We start from the raw sequence: 28,000 nt of genomic DNA on the forward strand, positions 1-28,000 counted from the left end.
TAAGTTTGCTGATGACACGAAGTTTGGAGGTGTTATGGACAGTGTGGAGGGCTGTCAGAGGTTACAGCGGGATATCGATAAGATGCAAAACTGGGCTGAGAAGTGGCAGATGGAGTTCAACCCAGATAAGTGTGAGATGGCTCATTTTGGTAGGTCAAATATGATGGCAGAATATAGCATTAATGGTAAGACTCTTGGCAGTGTGGAGGATCAGAGGGATCTTGGGGTCCGAGTCCATAGGACACTCAAAACAGCAGCGCAGGTTGACTCTGTGGTTAAGAAGGCATACGGTGTATTGGCCTTCATCAATCGTGGAATTGAATTTAGGAGCTGAGAGGTAAAGTTGCAGCTATATAGGACCCCAGTTAGACCCCACTTGGAGTACTGTGCTCAGTTCTGGTCGCCTCACTACAGGAAGGATGTGGAAGCCATAGAAAGGGTGCAGAAGAGATTTACAAGGATGTTGCCTGGATTGGGGAGCATGCCTTATGAAAACAGGTTGAGTGAACTCGGGCTTTTCTCCTTGGAGCGATGAAGAATGAGAGGTGACCTGATAGAGGTGTATAAGATGATGAGGGGCATTGGTCGTGTGGATAGTCAGAGGCTTTTTCCCAGGGCTGAAATGGTTGCCACAAGAGGACACAGGTTTAAGGCGCTGGTGAGTAGGTACAGAGGAGATATCAGGGGTAATTTTTATGCAGAGAGTGGTGAGTGCATGGAATGAGCTGCCGGCAACGGTGGTGGAGGCGGATATGACAGGCTCTTTTAAGAGACTTTTGGATAGGTACATGGAGCTTAGAAAAATAGAGGGCTATGGGTAACCCTAGTAATTTCTAAGGTAGGGACATGTTCGGCATAACTTTGTGGGCCGAAGGGCCTGTATTGCGCTGTAGGTTTCCTATGTTTCTATATATTATTTCTGTGTTTGCATGATTTTTAATCTATTCAATATACATATACTATAATTTATTTATTTATTATTATTTTTCTTCTTCTATATTATGTATTGCATCAAACTACTGCTGTGAAGTTAACAAATTTCATGACACATGCCAGTGATGATAATCCTGATTCTGACAGATTGAAAGAGGCGTGGTTTAATCCTGTCCTCCAGTGCTGCCAATGTGGAGTTTGTAAATTGTCCCTTTGACCAGGTGGGGTTCCTCTGGGTACTCTATTTTCCTCTCCTCTTCCAAAGATGGAACTTGCTGGTACTTTAATTGTTCACCGTAATTGCCAATAAGCCAAGTAGGTATAATATGCCACAAGACTTACGAAAACATATGGAATGCATCGCTGTGAACGTTGACAGAATTGCTCCTGTATTTCATGAACTCTCGTAGTGTAAGCAGTGGATTTTCATTGTTGTCAATTTTGTCTCCAGATGTCCACGTTTCCATGGCAACCAGCACAATCCGTGTATTCAGTTGTTGTTTATAAATCTAAAGTATGAAATAAATGTTTTGACATTGAAAACGCAGTAGACATTTGACATGTGTCTGTATTGTTTAGAAACATATCTGCCAGTGTGTAAATAGAACTTTGAGCTTGACCAAGATTAAGTAAAATAACCTATTCCTTTCAAATAATTCACTTGGATCAATCTTCTCTTAAAACAGAACATACACTCAGTGGCCACATTATCAGGTACCTCCTGTACTTAAAGTCACCACTGAGTGCATGTTCATGGTCTTCAAAGTTCAAAGTAAATTTATAAAAGTATATACAGTATATACTACCATTGTCAGGATCCTGCTGAAGGGTCTTGGTCCGAAACGTCAACTGTTCATTCTTTTCCATAGATGCTGTCCAGCCTGCTGATACCCTCCAGCATTTTGTGTGTGTTGCTCGGATTTTCAACCTCTGCAGATTTTCTCGTGTTTGTGTGTATATACTACTGTAGCCCATCCACTTCAAGATTTGATGTGTTGTGCATTCAGAGATACTCTTCTGCACACCACTGTTGTAACACGTGCTTACTCGAGTGACTATCACCTTTCTGTCAGCCTGAACCAGTATCCTCTGACCTTCCTCATTAAGAAGGCGTTTCCACCCACAGAGCTGCCACTCATTGGATGTTTTTTGTTTGTTTTTCGCACCATTCTTTCCAAACTCTAAAAATTGTTGTGCGTGAGGGTGAACATCTTGTCTGCGTCTGCATACTTTTATGTATTAAGTTGCTGCCATGTGACTGGCTGATTAGATATTTACATTGATAAGCAGGTGTACCTAATAAACTGGCTACTGAGTGTTTTTTACGGGATTGACTCCTTCCATTTCAAAACTTTAACTATCTCTTAAAACACCAAGCTCTCTTAATCACCATCTTTTTGTGTGCCTAAGAGCAGCCACAACATCTCTCTCAAAATTTCTTTTCTTTTATCATGACTCCTGGTAAAACGTTAAGTGCTAGTATGTGCCAAATAGGGAAGTGAGGTACAAATTTATGTCTACCAGCATACCTGGCACAGCATTGTTTTCAAAATGTTACATATATCATTTCTTTCGTCTTCAGGTTCATCCAAGATATTTGAAACTATCCTTAGCTTATGAACAGACCGTAACATTGCCTTCCATATCCAACACTTTTGATGGCCTGGTAAACCAGGTATACATTCTGTAAATACATGGTGTGTATTATTGAAACCAAAGTCAAGGCCAAGTGAATATAGATAACCATTGGATGGTATCACATACTTGATTGGTGACTGACAAGGATCCAAACAACCAGGTTCAGGAACAGTTATTAGCCTTCAACCATCAGGCTCCTGACCCAGTCTGGATACCTTCACTCACCTCAACTCGGAACTGTTTCCACAACTTATGGACTCAGTTTCAAGGAATCTATAACTCATGTTCTCAGTATTATTTATTTTTTTTTAAACTTTGTATTTGCACAGTTTGTCATCATTTGCATAGACAATAGACAATAGGTGCAGGAGTAGGCCATTCGGCCCATCGAGCCAGCACCGCCATTCAGTACGATCATGGCTCGTACATCACATAAACTCCTGCTGCTCTGCCATCCTTCCCGCCAGTGTCCCTTTCCAGTCAACTTTGGCCAGTTCCTCTCTCATGCCACTGTAATTTCCTTTACTCCACTGAAATACCGACACATCAGATTTCGGCTTCTCTTTTCCAAATTTCACAGTGAACTCAACCATGCTTTGATCACTGCCTCCTAAGGGTTCCTTCACCTCAATCTCTCTAATCACCTCCGGTTCATTACACAATACCCAATCCAGTACAGCCGATCCCCTAGTGGGCTCAACAACAAGCTGTTCTAAAAAGCCATCTTGCAGACATTCTACAAATTCTCTCTCTTGAGATCCAGTGCCAACCTGATTTTCCCAATCCACTCGCATGTTAAAATCCCCCACAATTATCATAACACTGCCCTTCTGACAAGCCTTTTCTATTTCCTGTTGTAATTTGTAGTCCACATCCCTGCAGCTGTTTGGAGGCCTATAAATAACTGCCATCAGGGTCCTTTTACCCCTGCGATTTCTTAGCTCAACCCATAAAGATTCTGCACCTTCCAATCCTATATCACCTCTTTCTAATGACTTAATATCATTTCTTACCAATAAAGCCACGCCTCCCCCTCTGCCTACCTTCCTATCCTTCCGATACACCGTGTATCCTTGGACGTTCAGCTCCCAGAGACATGCATCCTTTAGCCACGTCTCAGTGATGGCCACAGTATCATACCTGCCAATCTGTAGCTGTACGACAAGATCATCCACCTTATTCCTTATGCTGCATGCACTTAAGTATAACACCTTAAAACCAGTATTTGGTACTTTTTGTTTTGATTTCACTGCAACTTTATTGCATGGCAACTCATCCCAATGGCTACAAATTTGCCCCATCACCTGCCTGTCTTTCTTGACATCTTTACTGCTCACTATCTTAGATTTATTTCTGTTTTCCCCTTCCTCCGCTCTATCATTCCGGTTCCCATCCCCCTGCCAAATTAGATTAAACCCTCCCTAACAGCTCTATTAAACCTTCCTGCCAGCATATTGGTCCCCTTCAGGTTCAGGTGTAACCTGTCCATTTTGAACAGGTCATACTTCCCCCAGAAGAGATCCCAGTTATCCAAGAATCTGAAGCCCTGCCACTATAATTTCCTTTATTCCACTGAAATACCGACACATCAGATTCAATGTTTATTAGACAAGAGGTTAATGATTTATAGTACTTACAAAATCGGCAAAATTCACAACAGATTTGGCAAAATTGCTCGTTAGGGTGACAGAATAACGTTGATTTGAGAACTGTTGAGAAAAACATTAAGGTTTAGTTAAGTGAAATACTAAATAAGCAGAATAAATGACAATGAAACATGAACAAAACAAATTGCATGTGCCACTTATTTTTTTACCAATTTGTGAGTGTTGGAAGCAACAGAAAGGTAACAGAACTATAGGCTTCACTATGAAAAAGCAGATAATGTTTTAGATTATAATTCATACATACAGCATTCATGAAGAGAAAATAGACTTTTTGCAGTCATACAAACAATCCTGTGGTATTCCTAATCGCTATCCAGTGGTTATTTTTGGAAAATGCAACTGTACAGATGCTGGAAGAAGATAGGAATTGCATCAGCTGTGATATCTCTTGGTCTAAAACAAATAGCTCAAATTCTTTATCCCTGGCTCACATCGGAAGAGTTGCTACTTGGGGTGGCGAGAACATGCAGAATGCCTGCAAGGACCAGAACCTTCATAAAGATTAAAAGATTAATTCCAAGAAATATTAATATCACTAACTACTACATCTTTTAAAATGTTTAGAAGTTCAGCCTTCTTCAGCTACTAAGACCACAGATTACAACATGAAATAGAAAAGCTGAGTCAAAAGGGCAATGTTATGATAGTCATGAGAAATTTTAACATTCAGGTCGAATTGGAAAATCAGGTTGGTAATGGATCTCAAGAGAGTGAATTTGTTGAATGCCTAAGTGATAGCTTTTTAGAGCAGTCTGTCGTTGAGCCTACTAGGGGATCAACTATACTGGATTGGGTGTTATGTAATGATCAGGAGGCGATTAGGGAGCTTAAGGTAAAAGAATCCTTAGGAACCAGTGATCACAATATGATTGAGTTCAACTTGAAAACTTGAGAGGGAGAAAGTAAAGTCTGACGTAGCAGTATTTCAGTGGAGTAAAGGAAATTACAGTGGTATGAGGGAGGAGTTGGCCAAAGTAAATTGGAAGGAGCTGCTGGCAGGGATGTCAGCAGAGCAGCAATGGCGTGCGTTTCTGGGGAAAATGAGGAAGTTGCAGGACATGTTTTTTCCAAAAATGGAGAAATACTCAAATGGCAAAATAGTACAACCGTGGCTGAGTAAGAGTTAAATAACTATTGGGATGTAAAAGGTAAGTTTGGTGCACAATCACTGCACTGCATCATTTTATGAGCAGCTCTTGACCACCCCATTATGTTTATCAGACACCTTTATAACCATGCTTGGGTCTGCACTGTGAGTTCGATCACTTTGTTCTCTGAATTTCTAGACAGTTTTCCAAATAGGTAGTTTTCTGAGGGAATAATTTGTTTCAAGATCTATGTTTTCACTCTCAGGGGAAACTCTATTCCATGCTATTGACAGAGGCAGCTATATATACCCATTTAGTTATAAGATGGCCTGATAAACCTGATAGAGTTCTTTGAGGAAGTAACAAGCAGGGTGGACAAAGGAGAGGCAGTGGATGTCATTTACTTGGATTTTCAGAAGGCATTTGATAAGGTGTCACACATGAGGCTGCTTAACAAGATAAAATCCTATGGTGTTACAGGAAAGATACTGGCATGCATAGAGGAATGGCTGACAGGCAGGAGGCAGTGAGTGGGAATAAAGGGGGCCTTTTCTGGTTGGCTGCCAGTGACTAGTGGTGCTCCTCAGGGGTCAGTATTGAGACCGCTACTTTTCACATCGTTTGTCAAGGATTTAGATAATGGAATTAATGGTTTTGTAGCAAAGTTTGCGGATGATATGAAGATGGGTGGAGGGGTAGGTAGTGCTGTGGAAGCAATGTGATTGTAGCAGGGCTTATACAAATTGGAAGAATGGGCAAAAACGTGGCAGATGGAATACAGTGTTGGGTATGTATGATAATGCATTTTGGTAAAAGGAACAATAGTGCAGACTATTATTTAAATGGGGAGAAGGTTCAAACATCAGAGTTCAGAGGAGCCTAGGAGTCCTTATGCAAGACTCCCAGAAGGTTAATTTACAGGTTGAGTCTGTGGCAAATGCAATGTTGGCATTTATTTCAAGGGGAATAGAATATACAAACAAAGAGATAATGCTGAGCCTTTATAAGACACTAGTCAGGCCGCACTTGGAGTATTGTCAACAGTTTTGGGTTCCATATCTCAGAAAGGATGTATTGTCATTGGAGAGAGTCCAGAGGAGGTTCACGAGGATGATACCAGGAATGAAGGGGTTAACATATAAAGGGCATTTGGCAGCTTTAGGCCTGTACTCACTGGAATTTAGAAAAATGTGTGGAAATCTCATTGACACCTACCGAATGTTGAAAGGACTAGATAAGGTGGATGTGGAGAGGATGTTTCCTATGGTGGGGTATCCAGAACTAGAGGGCACAGCCTCAACATTGAGGAGTGATCTTTTAGAACCCAGGTAAGGAGAAATTTTTTTTAGCCAGAGAGTAGTGAATATGTGGAATGCTCTGTCAAAGACTGCTGTGGAGGCCAAATCCATTGGTTTATTTGATGTGGAAGTTGATAGTTTTCTGATCGGTCAGAGCATCGAAGCATATGGTGAGAAGGCAGGTATATGGGGTTGAGTGGGATCTGGGATCAGCCATGATGGAATGGCAGAGCAGACTCGATGGGCTGAATGGCCTAATTCTGCTCAAATGTCTTATGGTCTTATTAATACTGACACGTCTGTAACCAGTCAGGGTGGGTTAAAAGAGCTGTATAAAGTGTATGATTTCCTTCATCGGTAGAGAACCTGTCTGCAATCTCCAGATCTCCAGCAGTCCATCCCCACCAGATGATGCTGATTTGCTGTGTGTGTGTGTGTGTGTGTGTGTGTGTGTGTGTGTGTGTGTGAGAGAGAGAGAGAGAGAGAGATAAAGACAAGTATTTCAAGATGTTAATCTGTTGATTTTATAGAATTAGTTCATGTCACTATTGATTTAAATCAATGACTGGCTGCTCAAACTACCAATTGCAATTTTGAGGTTCGACTATTTTGACACAACTTCCTTTCCACTAATAGTTCAACTCCACCTCAAAGGGTCATCATTGGAAGGCACTCTTTAATTTTTCTCAAATCTAAAAAATACAGTATTAAGTACAGCTGGCATACCAATGCATAGTCATTAACAACCATCAGCTCAATGTACTTGGTTTCTCTCAGAACAGTGCGCTGGCCCCGCCGAACCTATGAAACACAAAGAAATGTTAAATATTAATGCCACTTACTATCTTACGTGCAGGGAATTAAAATAATAACAAGGAAAGAACCATGCCTAAGAATGGGTACCTGTCAAATAGTTACTACGAACAGATGACATCTTGGCACACTGAGAAGGTAGTGTGGAGAACCCCGAGATTCTAACATTTTACCACATGTGACCCAAAGTATCACACATGGTTGCCTAGGTCTCCTGCACATAATCTTGCGCAAAGAACTTTCCAACATGATCTCCCACCATTATGGAGGGTGGGAGTGGTAGAGAGTACATCCAACAGCAGACTGAACATGGAAGAATATAAACACTGAGAAAAAAGTGAGAAGGCAGGGAGAGCAAGATTTAAATGCTGTTACCAACTCTGATTCTACCACTCTTTCAAGCAGCGTGCTGCAGGGTAGAGAGATCATGCACTTCCTGCACTTCCACTCCATCAATCTTGGTTCAATTCTGAGCTCCAGAAATGCATATGTGGATTTTGCATGTCTTCCCTATGGCATGAATATCCTCTAGGTACTCCACTTTCCTCACAGATCCCAGATATGCCTATGGGTAAATTGGTAAATTACCATAGTAAATAGTCTCCAGTACATAGATGAATCGTAAAACTTAGTGGGATTTGCCATGTGGAAAGAATACTTTACAGGGAAAATTAATGTAAAGGGATTTGTCTCACAGCTAGTAGAGAATCAATGGGCCAAAGGGCCTCCTTCTATACCAAACTTTTTCAGCAGCGGGGCTACGTTGGAAGTTTAACAAGATTACAAAGTATGCTGGTTATTGTATCTGAGTGGGGATGCAGGAAGCCATTTATCATGAAGACAATTTCCTTTGATATTGTCAATAGTGGCAGAGCCTGCTTCACCCTCATCTCTCACAATCTTGTTAGAGGATGGTGAATATCTTTCAAAGGTGGAACGGGGAAGGATAGTCTTATAGAACAATGAGCATCTTTGTGAAGACCACAGCACCTTTTGTAACGGGATACTATAGCAAAAAATCAATTCCACAAAATTATCTTATGTTAGAAGGCATGTAAAAAAAAAGAATGTCGAAAGTTGACCAGAATATATTGCTACTAAAGTGAATACATAAATTTCCAATTGGTATGTTACTTTGGCAACTAGTTCACAGAAGAGAGCTGGATACAACTTTAAAGGTGTGGCTCACTTTAAGGATTATCCACTGATTAATAGTTACTGTACCTAAAACTCAACCTTTCATGTTCTGGCTTTACTTGCTTTATTCTTACCTGCCTTTTGGTTCGTCTCCTTTTGACCTTGTCAGGAATTTCCTGCCATGGATTGTCATCAGAGAAGCACCCTGAAATGACTCACGATTAAAATACAGGTAAAAATACATCTGCACTGCAAAAAGAAGTGCATGCTTGATGAGATTTCCTTTTATATCTTTGGAATCAGAGTCATAAAAAAGAAACTTTGTGCTAATATTACAAACAGGAGAAAATCTGCAGATGCTGAAAATCAAAGTAATACACACAAAATTTTCTGTGTATTCCTTGTGCTAATATTATTTTGTGACTGCACATGTTGCGTCATAAGTACATGTGCTGTGTGTGACTATATGTTGTGTGTTTTGCACCTTCACCCCAGAGGGGTGATGTTTTGTTTAGCTATGGTTATGTGTATAGTTGAATGACAATAAACTTGAACTTGAACTGTAATTGGTTTTCAGAATTGCGCCCAAGTTAGTAGTCTCTGATCTGGGAGACTAGGACTCTATGGACTTTGTTGCCACGAGCGGCTGTGGAGGCCAAGTCATTGGGTGTATTTAAGGCAGAGATAGATAGGTTGTTGATTAGCCAGGGCATCAAAGGGTATGGGGTGAAAGCAGGGGAGTGGGGATGACTGGCAGAATTGGATCAGCCCATGACTGAATGGTGGAGCAGACTCGATGGGCCAAATAGCCTACTTCTGCTCCTATGTCTTATGGTCTTATGGACTCATTGTCTTAGCTTAAAATGGCACCCTGCACTCTTAGCATAATATACGCATGGGTACAATATTCAAACAGTATACTGCCTTTAAGTTCCCTCCAGTATTTTCTCCCTTATTTTATACTGTTCCATGATTCATCACTTCCATTTGTGTATTGAAGGAAGACTTAAGTTTGGAAATAATATACCAAAACAATGAAAGTGTTTCCTTTTAGGAACAAAATCTTGATATAATTTGTTGTTAAGTATCAGGCTTTAAACATTAGAATATGACGGTTATCATATATATGCATAATATAATGTGAATAATGCAAATCAAAACAATTACAGATGCTGGAAAATTAAAATGAAAACAGAAAATGGTGGAAACACTCAGCAGGTTAGGTCCAATCAAGAAGAGAAACTGAGTTAAAGTTTTAGGTCAAGGATCTTTTCCCCAAACTTTTCTTCAACCTTAAACACTAGCTCTGCTCCTTCTTACAGATGCTGCCCGACTTACTGAGTATTTCTGGAATTTTCTCCTTTCATAATATGCATAATTTCCACTTCAAATAATGCAATGAAATGGGCAATTGTGTTTTAAAACAACAGATACTCTGAAATAATTAGAACAACATATCAAGAGAGATATAAAAAGGCTGCTAAATTCATTTCAATTGCTGTTACACCATCTGGTAAAACCAAAAAAACTAAACACTATTCACTTAGCTCATGACAGAGTGGAACCTGCAAGTAAGAGTATTCCCCTGCATCTACTGCCCTTGTCCCTCTTACTAATAGAGTTTGTGGGCTTGTAAAATGAAACCTCTATGTGAACAAAATACTACATACAGTGGTCAGCTTGCATTTTGTCCCACTTTGTATCAATTATCTGACTCAAATAGAGTGCATAAGAGATGTATGAGCATTCCTTACCAAATGATGTACATCCCAGAGGGATATCAAGACCAGGAGATCTGTACACAATATGAGATTGCTCTTCATGCTGTATGTGAAAGAAGAACAGTAAACTTACATTTAAACAGTGTCTAACATTCTAAATTAACATACCACTTGATTAATCCCCACATTTTTGCACATAATTGAGATTGCTTCTACTCATATTATTAAACTTTCATATAGTCTAGAGAGAAATGCTGTGCCAAATGATCAAGGGTCATTTTCTGTGCAATTTAACGTAATGTTATAGGATAAGGGTTTCTACCGTTTCGCTCATTTGTCCATTGTAACGATACAAGTTGAATAGTAATACAATCAGCCACAAGCGTTTGATGACAAAAGCAGACAAGATATCATAAGAAGCATCCACAGTAAAGAAACTGCATTTACCTACTGTAACTTATGGAAATGTGCAAACATGAATGAATGATATTGAACCCCTTTGATTATTAGTCAACATTATCTAATAGTGAGTGTATTTATCCCCACTGGTTCACGAGTCTGATGACTATAGGGTAATAATTGTTCTTAAACCAGGTGGTGTGGGATCTAAGGATCTCCTGCCTGATGATCGTAGTGAGAAGGGAGTATGGCCTGGATGATGAGGGACCTTGATGATGGATGCTGCTTTCTTGTGGCAGCACTTCTGTAGTCTTTTCCATTCCTGGTGTTTCCATACCAGCCGTGATGCAACCAGCTCATAACACTGACTGAAATCATATTAAAAGTCTACTGCACATGGCGTAAAATAATGTGCAATATCAAATGAATGCAGCACGGACGTACAAGGAAGAGAGAAGCAATCATGTGATCTAACACATAAGACCATAAGACATAGCAGCAGAATTAGGCCATTCAGCCCATCAGTCTGCTCTGCCATTCCATCATGGCTGACCTGTTATCGAATTCCCCTGCCATCTCTCCATAACTTTTGACACCCTTACTAATCAAGAACCTATCAACCTCCACTTTAAATATACCCAATGACTTGGTTCCATAGCATCTGTGGCAATAAATTCCACAGATTCACAACCCTCCAGCTAACGAAGTTTCTCCTCATCTCTGTTCCATGTGCCACAGTTCCTAAGGATTGTGTAACGGGAGAGAGAGTTCAAAAGAAGTGAGTGGGGACAGTCAGAGAATTCTGTGTGCCATGGTTCCCAAGGAGATGTTGGATTCCTCCAAACTAATTATTGCGCATAATTAATAATTTTGCATAATAATAGTTTCAGTGGACTGGAAAATTGCAAATATCACTCTACTCTTCAAGAAAGGAGAGAGGCAGAAGAAAGGAAATTACAGGCCAGTTAGTCTGACCTCCGTGGTTGGGAAAAAGTTGAAGGTGTTGGAGTATAAGAAATAAGGTGGATGATCTTGTTGCAATATTACAGATTGCCAGGTATGTGTCACTGAATCGTGGCTGAAGGATGGTTGTAGTTGGGAGCTGAATGTCCAAGGTTAAACAATGTATCGGAGGGATAGGAAGGTAGGCAGAGGGGGTGGTGTGGCTCTACTGGTAAAGAATGGCATCAAATCAGTAGGAAGATGTGACATAGAATCAGAAGATGTTGAATCCTTGTAGGTTGAGTTAAGAAATTGCAAGGATAAAAGGACCCTGATGACAGTTATATACAGGCCTCCCAACAGTGGCTGGGAGGTGGACCACAAATTACAACGGGAAATAGAAAAGGTGAGTTAAAAAGGCAATGTTATAGTGGTCATGGGATAGATAAAGGGGATGCCGTGGATATTATATATTTGTCTTTCAGAAGACCTATGACAAGGTGCCACACATGAGGCTGCTTACCAAGTTAATAGCCCATTGTATTCCAGGAAAGTTACTAAAATGGTTAGAGAACTGGCTGATTTGTAGGAGGCAGCGAGTGGTAATAAAAGGATCCTTTTCCGTTTGGCTGCCAGTGACCAGTGGTGTTCTGCAGGGGTTGGTGTTGGGTAGTAGAAATAAGTGTGCAGACTATTTTTTAAATGAGGAGAAAATCCAAAAATCTGAGATGCAAAGGGACTTGGGAGTCCTTGTGCAGAACATCCTAAAGGTTAACTTGCAGGTTGAGTCAATGGTGGTGAAGGCAAAATGCAATGTTAGCATTCATTTCAAGAGGTCTAGAATACAAGAGCAGGGTGCTGAGGCTTTATAAGGCACTGGTGGGGCCTCATGTTGAGTATTGTGAACAGTTTTGGGCCCCTCATCTAAGAAAAGATGTGCTGGCATTGGAGAGGGTCCAGAGGAGGTTCACAAGGATGATTCCAGGAATGAAAAGGTTATCATATGAGGAATGTTTGGTGGCTGTGGGACTGTACCAACTAGAGAGACTGCGATACGAGATCTCCTATTAGGGAATGAGACAGGGCAGGTTTCTGTTGGGAAACACTTTGCATCCAGTGATCATAATGCCATTAGTTCAATGTAATTATGGAGAAGATAGGCCTGGTCCCTGGGTTGAGATTTTAAATTGGAGAAAGTCAAATTTGATGTTATCAGAAAGGATCGGGTGAGTGTGGATTGGGACAGGGGGTTGTTTTCTGGCAAAGGTGGTAAATGGGAGGCCCTCAAAAGTGAAACTTTGAGAGTATGGAGTTTGAGTGTTCCTGTCAGAATAAAAGGCAAGGATAACAGGCTGTTTAGACAGCCTTGGTGCCGGAGGACTGGAGGACTGGAGGACTGGAAGACTGGAGAACAGTTAATGTTGTTCCGCTGTTTCGAAAGCCTTAGTTTTCAAGAAATATTGAGGCCCTGTTTAAGAAAAAGGAAGCTCATAGCAGGTATAGGCAAGCAGCAACAAACGAAGTATTTAAGGAGTATAAGAAATGCAATGAACACCTAAGAAGGAAATCAGGAGGGTTTCTAAGCTGGTCCTCTGGAAGATCAGAGTGGTAATCTATGCGTGGAACTGAAAGAAATGGGGGAGATCTTAAATGGACTTTTTGCATCTGTATTTACTCGGGAGACAGACAGAATCTATAGATGTGAAGCCAAGCAGCAGCCAGGTCATGGATTCTATACAAAGGCAGAGGTGTTTACTGTCTTGAGGCTAATAAAGATGAATAAATTCCACAGGGCCTGACAATGTGTTACCTCGGAAGCTAGTGCAGAAAATGCAAGGGCCCAAGCAGAGGTAGTCAAAACAACTTTAACCACAGGTCAGGGGCTGGAGGACTGGAGAACAGTTAATGTTGTTCCACTGTTTAAGAAAAGCTCAAAGAATAAAACAGGAAATTATGGGCTGGTGATCCTGACATCAGAAGTGGGAAAGTTACTGTAAGGTATTCTAAGGGACCAGATATGCAGTATAAGTATTTCGATAGACAGGAACTGATTAGGGATAGTAAAGATGGCTTTGTGCATGGTGAGTCGTGTCTAACCAATCTTACAGAATTTTTTGAGGCAGCTACTAGGAAAGTGGATGTTGTCTACTTGGACTTTAGCAAGGCACTTGACAAGGTGTCACATGGACATTGGTTAAGAAGGTTCTGTCGCGGCATTCAAGATGAGGTAGTAAATTGGATTAGACTTTGGCTTCACAGGAAAAGACAGAGAGTGGCAGTAGGTGGTTCCCTCTCTGACTGAGAGACACTGACTAGTGGTGTTGTGGTGTTCTGCAAATATCAGAGCTGGAACCATTGTTGTTTGTCATCTATATCAACGTTCTGGATGATAATGTAGTTAACTGGATCTGCAGTTAACTGGATACAACATCCACTACATCCTCCTTATCTATCCTGCTTGTACTCTACTGAAAAAAATCCAACAAGTTTGTCAGGCAAGTTTGTCCAAGATAGGACAAAGTCAGAAACCATGCTGACTTTGTCCTATCTTGTCCAGTGTCACCAAGTATTCCATCATCTTAACCTGAACAATTGACTCCAACATCTTCCCAACCACTGAGGTCAGGCTAACTGGTCTATAAGTTCCTTTCTGCTGCCTTCCGCCTTTCTTAAAGAGTGGAGTGACAGTTACAATTTTCCAGGCCAGAGTCCAATGATTTTTGCAAGATCGTTACTAATGCCACCACAATCTCTCACACTACCTCTTGTAGAACCCTAGGGTGCAGTTCATCTTGTCCGGGTGACTTATGTATCTTTAGGTCTTTCAGCTTTTTGAGCACCTTCTCTCTTGTAATACTAACAGCACCCACTTCTCTTCCTTCACACACTACAACATCAGGCATACTGCTGGTGTCTTCCACAGAGAAGACTGATGCAAAATACCCATTTAGTTCATCTGCCATCTCCTTGTCCCCCATTATTACTTCTCCTGCCTCATTTTCTAGCAGTCCTTTATCCACTCTCATTTCTCTTTTATTTTTTACATACTTGAAAGAACTTTTACTATCCACTGTGATATTACTTGCTCGCTTACTTTCATATTTCATCTTTTCTCTCCTAATGATTTTATTAGTTGCTCTCTGAAAGTTTTCTAAAAACTTCCCAATCCTCTATCTTCCCATTAATTTTTGCTTTGTTGTATGCCCTTTCTTTTGTTTTTACATTAGCTTTGACTTCCCTTCTCAGCTACGGTTGTACTATTTTGCCGTTTGAGTATTTCTTCATTTTTGGAATACACATGTTCTGCACCTTCCTCATTTTCCCCAGAAACACATACCATTGCTGCTCTGCTGACATCCCTGCCAGCAGCTCCTTCCAATTTCTTTGGCCAACTCCTCTCTTATACCACTGTAAATTCCTTTATTACACTGAAATACTGCTACATCAGACTTTACTTTCTCCCTCTCAAATCTCAAGCTGAACTCAATCAAATTGTGATCGATGGTTCCTAAGGGTTCTTTTACCTTAAGCTCCCTAATTGCCTCAGATTCATTACATAAACCCAATCCAGTTTAGCTGATCCCCTAGTAGGCTCAATGAGAAACTGCTCTGAAAAGCCATCTCTTTGGCATTCAACAAACTTACTCTCTTGGGAAGCATTACCAACCTGATTTTCCCAATTGACCTGCATGTTAAAATCTCTCATGACTATCATAACATTGCCCTTTTGACACAACTTTTCTATTTCCTGTTGTAATCTGTGGTCCACCTCCCAGCCATTGTTGGGAGGCCTGTATATAACTGCCATCAACGTCCCTTTTACCCTTGCAGTTTCTTAACTCAACCCACAAGGATTCAACATCTTCTGATCCTATGTCAATCTTTCTACTGATTTGATGCCATTCTTTACCAGCAGAGCCACACCACCCCCTCTGCCTACCTTCCTCTCCCTCTGATACAATGTGTAACCTTGGATATTCAGCTCCCAACTACAACCAGCCACGATTCAGTGATGGCTACAACATCATACCTGACAATCTGTACTAGTGCAACAAGATCATCCACCTTATTTCTTATACTACGTACATTGAGGTACAACACTTTGAGTACTGTATTTGCTAACCTTTTTGATTCTGCATCCCTAATGCACTGATACTCACCATGTTGGGTACAGCTATGTCCCATTACCTGCCTACCCTTCCTGACAGTCTGACTGCACGCTATCTTTACTTTTTTACGATCCGTCCTATCCTGAGTCCCATCACTCAGGTTCCCATTTCCCTGCCAAATTAGTTTAAACCCTCACCAACAGCTCCAACAAACCTGCCCGCAAGGATATTTGTCCTCTCGGCTTCAGGTGCAACCTGTCACTTTTCAACAGGTCATACCTCCCCCGGAAGAGATCCCAATGATCCAGGAACCTGAAGCTCTGACCCTTGCACCAGCTTCTCAACCTCGCATTTATCTGCTGAATCATCCTGATTCTACCCTCACTGGCATGTGGCACTGGCAGCAATCCAGAAATTACTACCCTGGAGGTCCTGCTTCTCAGCTTTCTACCTTATTCTCTCAATTCTCTTTTCAGGCCCTCTTTGCTTTTCCTTCCCATGTCACTGGTACCAATATGTACCAAGACATCTGACTGTTTGCCTACGCTCTCCAAAATGTTGTGGACGTGATCTGAGACTTCCCCAACTCTGGCACCTGGGAGGCAACATACACTATCCGGGTGTCCTGTTCACGTCCACTGAATCTCCTGTCTGTTCCCCTCACTATCGAGTCCCTTATCACTATTACTCCCTTCTTCTCTCTCTTTCCCTTCGGCATCACAGCCCCATGCTCAGTGCCTGTAACCCAGTCGCCATGGCATTCTCCCTGGAGGTCATCCCCCACAGCAGTATCCAAAATAATATATTTATTATTGACGGGAATGGCCACAGGGGTGCTCTGCTCTAACCGCCTATTTCCATTTCTCCTGACAGTCACCCAGCTACTCACCTCCTGCAACTTTGGGGTGACTACTTTCCTGTAACTCTGATCGATTATCTCCTCACTCTCCTGCACAAGCTGAAGGTCATCCAGCTGCTGCTCCAGATCCCTAACGGTCTTCAAGGAGCTGCAGCTGGATGCACTTCGTGCAGATGTAGTTTCCCTGGAGACTCTGGATCTCCCATGACTCCAACTTCCGGCATGAAGAACACACGACAGCCATTTACTACACTAGGTACAGTAAGAAAACCTTAACAGAAGCTTAGCCAGAGCCAACACCTTCTCCAAGCTGAAGCCTCCTTTGAGCCAAAGCCTGACGCTTCTACTCTTGCAACTGGCCTACTCCCGCCGCTGATCGGGCCTCTGCAATAAGGAGCGTTCGGCAGCTTTGGGCCTGTAACTCACTGGAATTTGGCTCTTCGCACTTGCTTCAGACTAAGGGTGCAGCTATGGGAACTCGCATGGGCCCCAGCTATGCCTGCCTCTTCATTGATTATATGGGACAGTCTGTGCTTCAAACCTATTCTGGTACTGCTCCCCAACTTTTCCTTTGGTACACTGACGACTACATTGGTGCTGTTTCCTGCACCCATGCTGAGCTCATCAATTTCATCGACCTTAACCTTCCACCCAGCCCTCAAATTCACTTGGTCTATCTCGGATACTTCTCTCCCCTTTCTCGATCTCTCAGTCTCCTTCTCTGGAGACAGACTGTCTACTGACTCTCATAACTACCTCGACAAAACCTCTTCCCACCCCACCACATGCAAAAATGCCATTCCCTATTCCCAGTTCCTCCGTCTCCGCCGCATCTGCTCCGAGGATGAGGTTTTCCATTCCAGGACATCTCAAATGTCCTCTTTCTTTAAGGATCGTGGTTTCCCTTCTGCCGTCATCAATGTTGCCCTCACCTGCATCTCCTCCATTTCCCGCACTTCGGCCCTCACCCCATCCTCCCACAACCACAACAGGGACAGAGTTCCCCTTGTCCTCACCTACACCCCACCAGCCTCCAGATCCAGCATATTATCCTCCGCAACTTCCACCAACTTCAACAGGACCCCACCACTAAGCACATCTTTCCCTCTCCACCCCCCTCCGCTTTCCACAGGGATCGGTCCCTCCGCGACTCCCTGATCCACACGTCCCTCCCCACGGATCTCCCACCTGGCACTTATCCCTGTAAGCGCAAGTGCTACACCTGTCCCTACACCTCCTCTCTTGCCACTATTCAGGGCCCCAAACAGTCCTTCCATGTGAGGCAACACTTCACTTGTGAGACTCACAACACGCTGGAGGACCTCAGCAGATCGGGCAGCATCCGTGGAAAAGATCGGTCGACGTTTCAGGCCGGAACCCTTCAACAAACTCACTCTCTCGAGATCCATTACCGACCTGATTTTCCCAATGGACCTGCATGTTAAAATCTCCCATGACCTCGTAACATTGCCCTTCTCACATGCCTTTTCTATTTCCTGTTGTAACCTGTGATCCAGCTCCCAGCCACTGTTGGGAGGCCTATATGTGACTGCCATCAACGTCCTTCTACCCTTGCAGTTTCTTAACTCAGCCCACAAGGATTCAACATCTTCTGATCCCAGGTCACATCTTTGTACTGATTTGATGCCATTCTTTACCAGTAGAGCCACACCACCCCCTCTGCCTACCTTCCTATCCCTCCAATATAACGTGTAACTTTGAACATTCAGCTCCCAACTACAACCATCCTTCAGCCACGATTCAGTGATGGCCACAACATCATACCTGGCAATCTGTAATATTGCAACAAAATCATCCACCTTATTGCTCATACTCTGTGCATTTAGATACAACACCTTGAGTACCGTATTTGCTACCCTTTTGATTTTACATCCCTAATGCACTGATACTCATCATGTTGCCTGCGACTATGACCCATCACCTGCTTGCCCTTCCCGACAGTCTGACTGCACGCTATCTTTACTTTTTTATCATCCATCCTATCCTGAGTCTCATCACTATGGTTTCCATCTCCTGCCAAATTAGTTTAAACCCTCCCCAACAGCTCTAACAAACCTGTCCGCGGGAATATTGGTCTCCTTCTGGTTCAGGTGCAACCTGTCACTTTTGAATAGGTCAACCTTCCCCCGAAGAGATCCCAATGATCCAAGAACCTGAATCCCTACCTCCTGCACCAGCTTCTCAGCCACACATTTATCTGCCAAATCATCCTGTGTCTACCCTCACTGGTGCATGGCACAGGTAGCAATCCAGAAATATTTAATCGTTTTTGATATTTCAAAATATTCAATATTTGGTAGTTTTCAATGGGATCTATAAACCACATTATCACTATACATTATCCACCTTAACCATTTCCTTCCTCAATCTCTACATATTACAACCCACTCACATGGAAATGCTGAGTGTCATCTCTTGATTTGGTTCTATATAACTTAATCAAATCATTTCCCGTCCAATTATATCTTTAGGTTTACACTCAAAATGTTGAGAGATGGTCTATAACTTATACAAATTCCTGAAGGGCATATTTTCTTAGGTGGAAGCTGTCTAAATAATTTGTTATTGCAACACTGCAAAATAAGACACATGGGTCTAGAGATAACAGTACCACACAGTTGTATAAAGCATAGAATGCATCATATGTTCAATGACCTAAATAGTGAATCCATGGTCTTGGTGGTACATTAAAGAAAAATACCACTGTATTTCTTTTACTTATTTATTAATGTATAACAGTGTGAAAAAAGATGAGGGAGGAACTTTTTGAAGCAGTGGGGTGGATTGTAATAAGACTGAAAATTCATATAGAAGTGTATAACTTTCCCAATGAATGAAAAGAAGCACCTACAGAAAATCTATGTGTTCACAGGAAGAACATGCAAACTTCACATATTGTATTTAGCACTGGGCTCAATAGAGTGATGAGGCAGCTGCTTTACCTGCTGTGCCACTGTGCTAACAGAAAAGATCTTGAACAAGTTAAGCCTTCCCTTAATATGGCAAAGGAATTTGATAAGATTACTTAAAAGGATACCGATAGTGGCTGAGCATTTTTTGTGGGCCTCTGTCTGTATAATGAGCTGGTATAAAACTGGAATGGCTTTAAACCATTGTGAGAATGGAAGCAGGATGGAGAGAGGAGGTCTTACCTCCATCGGAATGTTGTAGGAATTCTGCCCTACAATCAGCCTCATATAATCACAATAAACAGTATATCACAGCAAGAACTAATGTTCGGTAATGGTGCCTTAATTGAGGAGCATAACTGAAGATAATTTTTAAATACATTAGATACAGTATAACAATTTAGAAGTGCTCTAGTTGACTTTTTCCCTTCATTAGATAGCCCCTATTCAATGGAATGTAAGAAAATATTTTTGAGGGAGTTTGATACTTGCATGCATGTTACTCCTGTTTGCAGAATCCAGTGATGTGTTAAATTGCTGGAATGTTTTGACCTTTCATTACGTATCCCTTGCTGGCCATATTCCTCCCTCTTACAAGCTCACTGGCAATGAGTGGTATGGTTAAGCGTATATATGCTGCCCCCATATTGACTTCATTGCACACAGAGTTAAGGAACCTGGCAACGTATTGGATCATAACAGTGTAGTGAGCAGCTGCTGTGTCCAATAGCCATACAGAGTCCAAACATTGTTGCCTGTTCCCTATGCTGATATTCAGTGTTGTAATACCATTGTTGTCCCTGGGTGCTGATTCAGACTGATCTAAGTTTCGAGATCCAGATATCTGTGCTTTTGATATGCCGCCCACTACTGCACCCAAATTTTCCCTGTAGGTGAACTCTTTATCCACATTTTATCCCTCACAGTCTGACCTTTTCTATGCCAGATCTAAAGCAAACCTTCTTCAAACCGTTGCCATTAACAGGCAGTGTACCAGTTTGCTCATTCATGGTTCCAGGCCATGTCATTCTAATTCATTCTCCATCTCTATGCCGATACTGATCATGAGTTAAAACCCTGTTAATCCTCCCCGGGGCAACAAGAGTACTTTGGCATCCCTATATGATTCATCTGCCTATTGCCTGGATAATGGACAACAAAGGGAAAAAATATTTTTATAAAGTGTTTTTTATCTCCCCAGGGTGTCCAAAAAAATAGAGCCCAGGGGTAAATCTGAAGAGCTTTCACTAGTATAATGATGAAAATATAGCAGGCTTTATGTACATAACACAGTCCCACTTGTGATAACGATCAAATATCTGTTCTTGTGTTGGTGCGTGGCCAAGTGGTTAAGGCGTCGGTCTAGTGATCTGAAGGTCTCTAGTTCGAGCCTCAGCTGAGGCAGCATGTTGTGTCCTTGAGCAAGGCACTTAACCACACATTGCTCTGCGATGACACTGGTGCCAAGCTGTATCGACCCTAGTGCCCTTCCCTTGGACAACATCGGTGGCGTGGGGAGGGGAGACTTGCAGCATGGGCAACTGCCAGTCTTCCATACAACCTTGCCCAGGCCTGCGCCCTGGAAACCTTCCAAGGCGCAAATCCATGGTCTCACAAGACTAACGGATGCCTAAAAAAATGATGGTGATTAAGGGATCAATATCAGACAAGGACCACGGAGAACTCTTCAAAATATACCTGAGAAACCAAACTCTACTCACAATGCAGTGAGTCCAGTTCCTCTAAAAGACAACAGCTCTGGCATTGCGGCACCCTTGCAGTACTGCAATCAAGTATAAGCCATTTTTTTTTTGTGCATGTCTCTGTACTGGAGCTTCAACACACAACATTCTGGCACAGAGGACTGCCAACTGAGTCACAGCACTTTGAGGAGGAGGAATGATACAGTTTCATCTCACAGCTTTTTAACTAGTGGTTAAAAGGCTGCAGGGTGGGTTTTGTTGTTGAGTGAATGAAGTCACTGAGGAAAAGTACTGGTAGATACAAAGCAGCTTCTTTATTTGACAACACAAGGTACAGCAGACATCAAATGGAGATGCTTTTGATTGAAAGGCCTGGCTGGTCCAACGTGGAGCTTGATATTTTATGTGTCAAACATCAAAGGACAATTTCATATTTACAATGGATGGACAATACTTTCTTTGAAACTACACACAAACTTCACACCTCCATATTCGCACACTCACCACAGACAACCAAATGAATTTTAATCAGCATTGTCTGCTCTGGGATTCATGGCTTTTAGGAACTCATTGTTCAGAGCTGCACTCCAAATTAAATTCACAATACATATTCAGATGTGAAGACTGGTAGCCAATATAATGTACTAAATGTAAATGTACTAAACCCAAAATTGCTCCAACAGGTTTCATATAATTTTCTATAACAAACAAAATTGTTCAAACAAACTGCTACCCACTTTAATCTGCCTTGGCTGTACAAGCCTTGAGGACAGATTCCAGCAAACTGCAACCTTTTTACCTTTTCTAGTACAGTCAATTATAGTGCATACTGTAATGAAAGTCACTTGCATTGATTTAAACCTAAAAGTCATTACATTTGAAAATGATCCATTAGAAGTTAGAAAATATAAATCACCCAAGGGGAATTGAATTAAATCTCACTAAGAACCACTCTACTCCATGTCCTTTTTTTTGCACAGCCTCATTTTATTAACCTCTGGAAATCTTTACAAAGGTTCATTGATCTGAACAATCATAGAAGCAGTTAATTTAGTTAAGCTATAACCAGAGCAGCATGGAAGTTTAGCAAGTGTCTCCTCATCGATCCAAACCTAACTTAATAAGTGACAGAAATTGAGTAACGATATAGGAAAAATCTCCTGTGAGCTGTGTGCAGATCTGTCTTAAGACCAGAAGACCGTAAGATATAGAAGCAGAATTAGTCCAGTCTGCTCCACCATTCCATCATGGCTAATCCCGGATCTCACTCAACCTCATACACCTGCCTTCTCACCATATCCTTTGATGCCCTGACCAATCAAACGATCAACTTCCGCCTTAAATATACACTCGGACTTGACCTCCCCCACAGTCTGTGGCAGAGAATTCCACAAATTCACTACTTTCTGGCTAAAAAAAAAATCCTCCTTACCTCTGTTCTAAAAGGTCGCCCCTCAATTTTGAGGCTGTGCCCTCTAGTTCTGATAACCCTACCATAGGAAACATCCTCTCCACATCCACCTTATCTAGTCCTTTCAACATTTGGTAGATTTCAGTGAGATCTCCCCACATTCATCTAAATTCCAGTGAGTACAGGCCCAAAGCTGCCAAATGCTCCTCATACGTTAACCCCTTTATTCCCGGAATCATCCTCATGTACCTCCTCTGGACTCTCTCCAAAGACATCACAAATGTGATGTTAGAATTCATATCAAGAAGACTTGAATAAAAATGCAAGGATATAATGTTGAGACCTTATAAAACACTGGTGAGGCCTCAGCTGTTAGCAGTTTTGGGCCCCTTATCTTAGAAAGAATGTGCTGGAACCTGAGAAGGTTCAAAAGAGATTCACAAAAAGGTTTCCAGGCTTATCACGTGAAGAGAGTTTGATCGCTCTGGGACTGTATTTACTGGAATTCAGAAGAATGAGGGGTGACCTCATTGAAACCTTTTGAATGGTGAAGACATTGATAGAGTAGATGTGGAGAGGATATTCCAACAGTGGGAGAGTCAAAGACCAGAGGGGACAGCCTCAGATGAGAGGGACGTCCTTTTAGAATGGAGATGAGGAGGAATTTGTTTAGCTTGAGAGCAGTGAATCTATGGAATTCTTTGCCACAGGCAGCTGTGGAGGCTAAGTCTTTATGTATATTTAAGGCAGAGGTTGATAGATTCTTAAATGGTCAGGGCATGAAGGGATATGGGGAGAAGGTGGGAAATTGGGGCTGAGGGGGAAATTGAATGAGCCAGGATGAAATGGTGGAGCAGACTCAATGGGCCAAATTGCCTTATTCTGCTCCTATTTCTTATGGTCTTACATCTTATGGTCTGTCAGTTCCACTCTGAAGCAAGTCTAAAACTTCTGTGCTGTATTTAATCTAAAATTAAATCCTTTGTCTCATTCAATAGATATGAAACCTAGAGAGTTCTTGGCCTCTTTTCAATATGGTCTCACAAAGCTCTATAACCTTATGTAGTTGAATCCTTCCAGTCAAGTAATCTCATCTTTCAAAGTTCTATTCAAATAATTTAAGAGGCAGATTCTCCACTTCAAATTAAACACATTAGCATACTTTTGGGTAAAAGGATAAATTTGTCAAAAACATATGTCTTAGGCTTACCTCATCAGTCTTGCCACCCATTTGTTCAATAACATAAGTGTAGTTCCCATCATAAAAGACACCACTTGAGAAAAGGAAATGAGAATTAGGGATTAGTTTAATATATATCTAAATAAAATATATTCACAATTCTCATTGAGAAACCTACAATCTCCAAACCTTTAACTGCAATCAGCTCAACAAGAGTTGTTTACTGCCTTGAGATAAATCCCCAGGGCCTGACAATGTGTTCCCTCGGACCCTGTGGGAGGCAAGTGCAGAAATTGCAGGGGCCCTAGCAGAAATATTTAACTCATTTTTAGCAACAGGAGAGATGCCAGAGGATTGGAGGATAGCAAATATGCTGTTCCATTGTGTAAACCAGGCTCTAAACAGAAACCAGGAAATTATAGGCCAGTGAGTCTGACGTCAATTGTGGAAAAATTATTGGAAGGTATTCTCAGGGACTAGATACATGAATATTTTAATAGATATAGACTGATTAGGGATAGTCTGCATGGCTTTGTGCATGGTAGATCACACCTAAACAATCTTATAGTGTTTTTCAAGGAAGTTACCAGGAAAGTTAATGAAGACAAAGCAGTAGATATTGTCTACATGGACTTTAGCAATGCATTTGACAAGATCCTATCAGGAAAGTTCAGTTGGTTGGTAGTAGTGAAATATTTAAGGGGAACATGAGGAGAAACGTCTTCACTCAGAAGGTGGTGAGAGTGTGGAATGAGCTGCCAGTGCAAGTTGTGTATGCAAGCTGAATTTCAACATTTAAGAGGAGTTTGTATAGGTACCTGGATGGGAGGGATATGGAGATCTATGGTCAGGGTGCAGGTTTAAATGGCTCACCATGAACTGAATAGGCCAAAGGACCTATTTCTATGCTGTACTTTTCTATGACTCTATTACCCAGCCTGCACACCCGTCTTTTCTTGGGATGATAGAATGGCAGAGCAGACTGAATAAGCTGAATGGCCTAATTCTGCTCCTATGTCTTATGGTCTTTAAAATGTAACCCTGATATGTCACCATGTAACTGTCTTGGCATGATTGTTGTGCCTTCTTTAAGATACTGGAAGCGGTAATTTAAACTATTAAGAAAGTTACTTTAGTTATGAAGTACCTTACAGAGCAGCTCAGTATTCTTATAACAACATACATCAAAGTTGCTGGTGAACGCAGCAGGCCAAGCAGCATCTATAGGAAGAGGCGCAGTCGACGTTTCAGGCCGAGACCCTTCGAGACCCTGCGCCTCTTCCTATAGATGCTGCTTGGCCTGCTGCGTTCACCAGCAACTTTGATGTATGTTGCTTGAATTTCCAGCATCTGCAGAATTCCTGTTGTTTCAGTATTCTTATAGTTGCTTTGTTTCCAAGTACCTGCTTCTGGAACTTTCTATCATCAAACACTGCTGCAACACTCCCCTGCGGCTAATCACATGAATTCATCCTTAACAGGGTTACATCTAAGTAACAACTATTGTCCCTGGACAGATACATTACAACCCTCTGTAGGAGTCATGTATCTATTTTCTGTCTGCCTGTATTGTATTTTGTGTTGCATGCTTATTATGAGTCACGATAATTTCTCACATGGGTCAGGGCATGGTATAGTTACATGTTCACCCTTTGTCCTAGTTAGTTAGTTAGTTAGTTCGAGGGAGCCAGGGACAGGGATGATATTTTTTGTTGACTGCTTAATTACACTAATTTGAATGCTAGTTATTCTTCTTGTTGTATTGCTAATTTAGTTTTGTTAATTTCTAATGTTGTTATAAGATCTTTCATCTTGGCTGGTTTCATAATAAAGGAACAAACGTAAATTATTCGACTTGGAACTCAGTTATTTGGAAGGGCGTCATACAGTGTCAATTTCCGTACTCAGTCTCTCAATGGTTTTGGTTTGCTTTCAAGTAACTGCTAAGTTTTGACAATGACAAAAAATAGTTATACCAAACAAACACCAGCAAAGGATTGCCTCAGACCAGTTGGCAAAACGGGAGCACCTCGTGGTAGGATTATCTGCGGCCTTTTGTTGATTCCTGCTGTGTATTTGTGGTTTGAACACAGTTTTGTATGGTCAGCACTGCCTGTCCATTTTGGAATGTTTGATTGCACGGTGTTTGCTTGACGGTTCATCACTTTATTATTGCAGTTCTGAAATAGCCACAGTTACCGACATTTGAATTGAACACCATGATTGTCAACGTTTAAAATGAATGCTATCTGCTTGTTCTGATTTATGCACTGTGGATGTGTGGACAATTTGTTTGTTGCCTATGTTTATTGAATGGAATATCAATGGTGTGTTTTGTGAATGCACTACTGGAAAACAAACAGTTAGTTTCGAGTTGTGCAATAAGGAGAAAGTAACATGAGTGAATCAAAGCATGGAACTGACGTCAGCAATCCTGAAGTTGGGGCTGGCAAAAGAGAAATTATGCTTCCTGCTAAAGCTTTAGAGGGTAGAGTTGAAAGTCCTCAAAAGAAGTATAAAGCAAATGTCAACAAAATTAAAGTTTTAATACTATCAATTAAACATTTTAAAGAAAATAAGCAAAATGCCTTACAGGCGCAATCTCACCTTGAGGGCTTGACTAATCACTGCGAAACTGTTGCTAAGCAACATCATATGCTAATTTCATTACTTCCCAAGGACAAACAAGAAAATAGAATGAATGTTTTTCAAACACTAATAGGTACAGCAGCATATTTATAAGGGATATGAAACAATGATTGACCCCAACATGTTACACTGAAGATCATGTTCCTGCAATGAGTGAATGGGTGTCTCACCTTCCATTAGGTAGTGTTCCTCAAGTTCCAAGACACGGCTTGACTATGCATTTTGCAGATGACTCACAAGACGATGTGAAACCGAATGACAGTGTGTCAAATATCAGCACTGCAGGATTAAAATCTAATACCTCCTCTGCATGCATTAAAAACCAGGATGATAGAGCTGAGGATGAGCCAGCAGGCTTACAAGCAGATGACGGGTGTAATATGAATGTGAGGAAGGACAAGCCAGTGATTGGGTACAAATGCAGACAGAGCAAAGAGTTAAATTGTACTACAGGGGCAAAATTCAAAAGGGCAAAGAATGCAGGACTGAAGGTGTTCTATTTAAATGTGTGTGGCATTCAGAATAAGGTGGACGAACTCGTGGCACAATTAGAGATTGGTCGGTATGACGTTGTGGGCATCACTGAGTTGTGGCTGAAAGAAGGCCATAGTTGGGAGCTGAACAATGAAGGATCTACTTTGTATTGAAAGGACAGGCAGGAAGGCACAGGCGGTGGTGTGGCTCTGTTGATAAGAGATGGAATTACATCTTTAGAAAGAGGTGACACAGGGTCAGAGAACATTGAATCTTTGTGGGTGGAGTGAAGAAACTTCAAGGATAAAAAATCCATTATGGGAATCATGTATAGGCCTCCAAATAGTAGTCAAGATGTGGGGTTGAGATTGCAAAGGGAGCTGGGAAAAGCATGTAATGAGGGTAAAGACACAACTGTAATGGCGGACTTCAATATGCAAGGAGATTAGGAAAATCAGGTTGGTGTCAGATCACAAGAGAGAAAATTTGTTGAATGCCTATGAGATGGTTTTTTTAGAGCAGCTTGCCCTTGAGCTTACTCAGGGAAAGGCTATCTTAGATTGGGTGTTGTGTAATAATCCAGATCTTATTAGGGAGCTTAATATAAAGGGACCCTTAGGAGGCAGTGATCATAGTATGATTGAATTCATACTGCAATTTGAGAGGGAGAAGCAAAACTCACATGTATCAGTATTGCAATGGAATTAAGGGAACTACAGAGGCATGAGAGCGGAGCTTGACCAGGTGGATTGGAGGAGGATGCTAGCGGGGATGACAGCAGAGCAGAGATGGCTGAAGTTCCTGGGAATAGTTCCCAATACACAGGATAGATATGTCTCACAGAGGAAGAAGATGTTCTCAAATGGCATGGGTAGGCAACCGTGGCTGACAAAGGAAGTTAAGGACTGCATAAAAGCCAAGGAAAGAGCATGTAAGGTAGCAAAAGTGAGTGGGAAGTTGAATGATTGAAAAGCTTTTAAAATCCAACAAAAGGCAACTAAAAAAGCTATAAAAAGGGAAAAGATGAAATATGAGGGCAAATGAGTCAA

The 28,000-nt window shown here is 41.5% G+C and overlaps 1 protein-coding gene across 6 annotated transcripts in view; it reads right to left on the reverse strand.

The window, feature by feature from the left end:
- The window catches only part of adam11 (ADAM metallopeptidase domain 11), a 287,890-nt gene that overhangs the window by 157,197 nt on the left and 102,693 nt on the right, over positions 1-28,000 (reverse strand). For all 6 annotated transcript variants that reach the window (XM_063037211.1, XM_063037208.1, XM_063037207.1 and 3 more), the window contains exons 6-11: positions 23,859-23,922; positions 10,329-10,398; positions 8,709-8,779; positions 7,351-7,425; positions 4,209-4,280; positions 1,276-1,442 (exon numbers count right to left, since the gene is read on the reverse strand). In XM_063037211.1, coding sequence (XP_062893281.1) covers positions 1,276-1,442; positions 4,209-4,280; positions 7,351-7,425; positions 8,709-8,779; positions 10,329-10,398; positions 23,859-23,922 — 519 coding nt within the window. The remainder of the gene's footprint in view (positions 1-1,275; positions 1,443-4,208; positions 4,281-7,350; positions 7,426-8,708; positions 8,780-10,328; positions 10,399-23,858; positions 23,923-28,000) is intronic.

Source organism: Mobula hypostoma, chromosome X1 (assembly GCF_963921235.1).
Source record: "Mobula hypostoma chromosome X1, sMobHyp1.1, whole genome shotgun sequence".
Classification (NCBI taxonomy): domain Eukaryota; kingdom Metazoa; phylum Chordata; class Chondrichthyes; order Myliobatiformes; family Myliobatidae; genus Mobula; species Mobula hypostoma.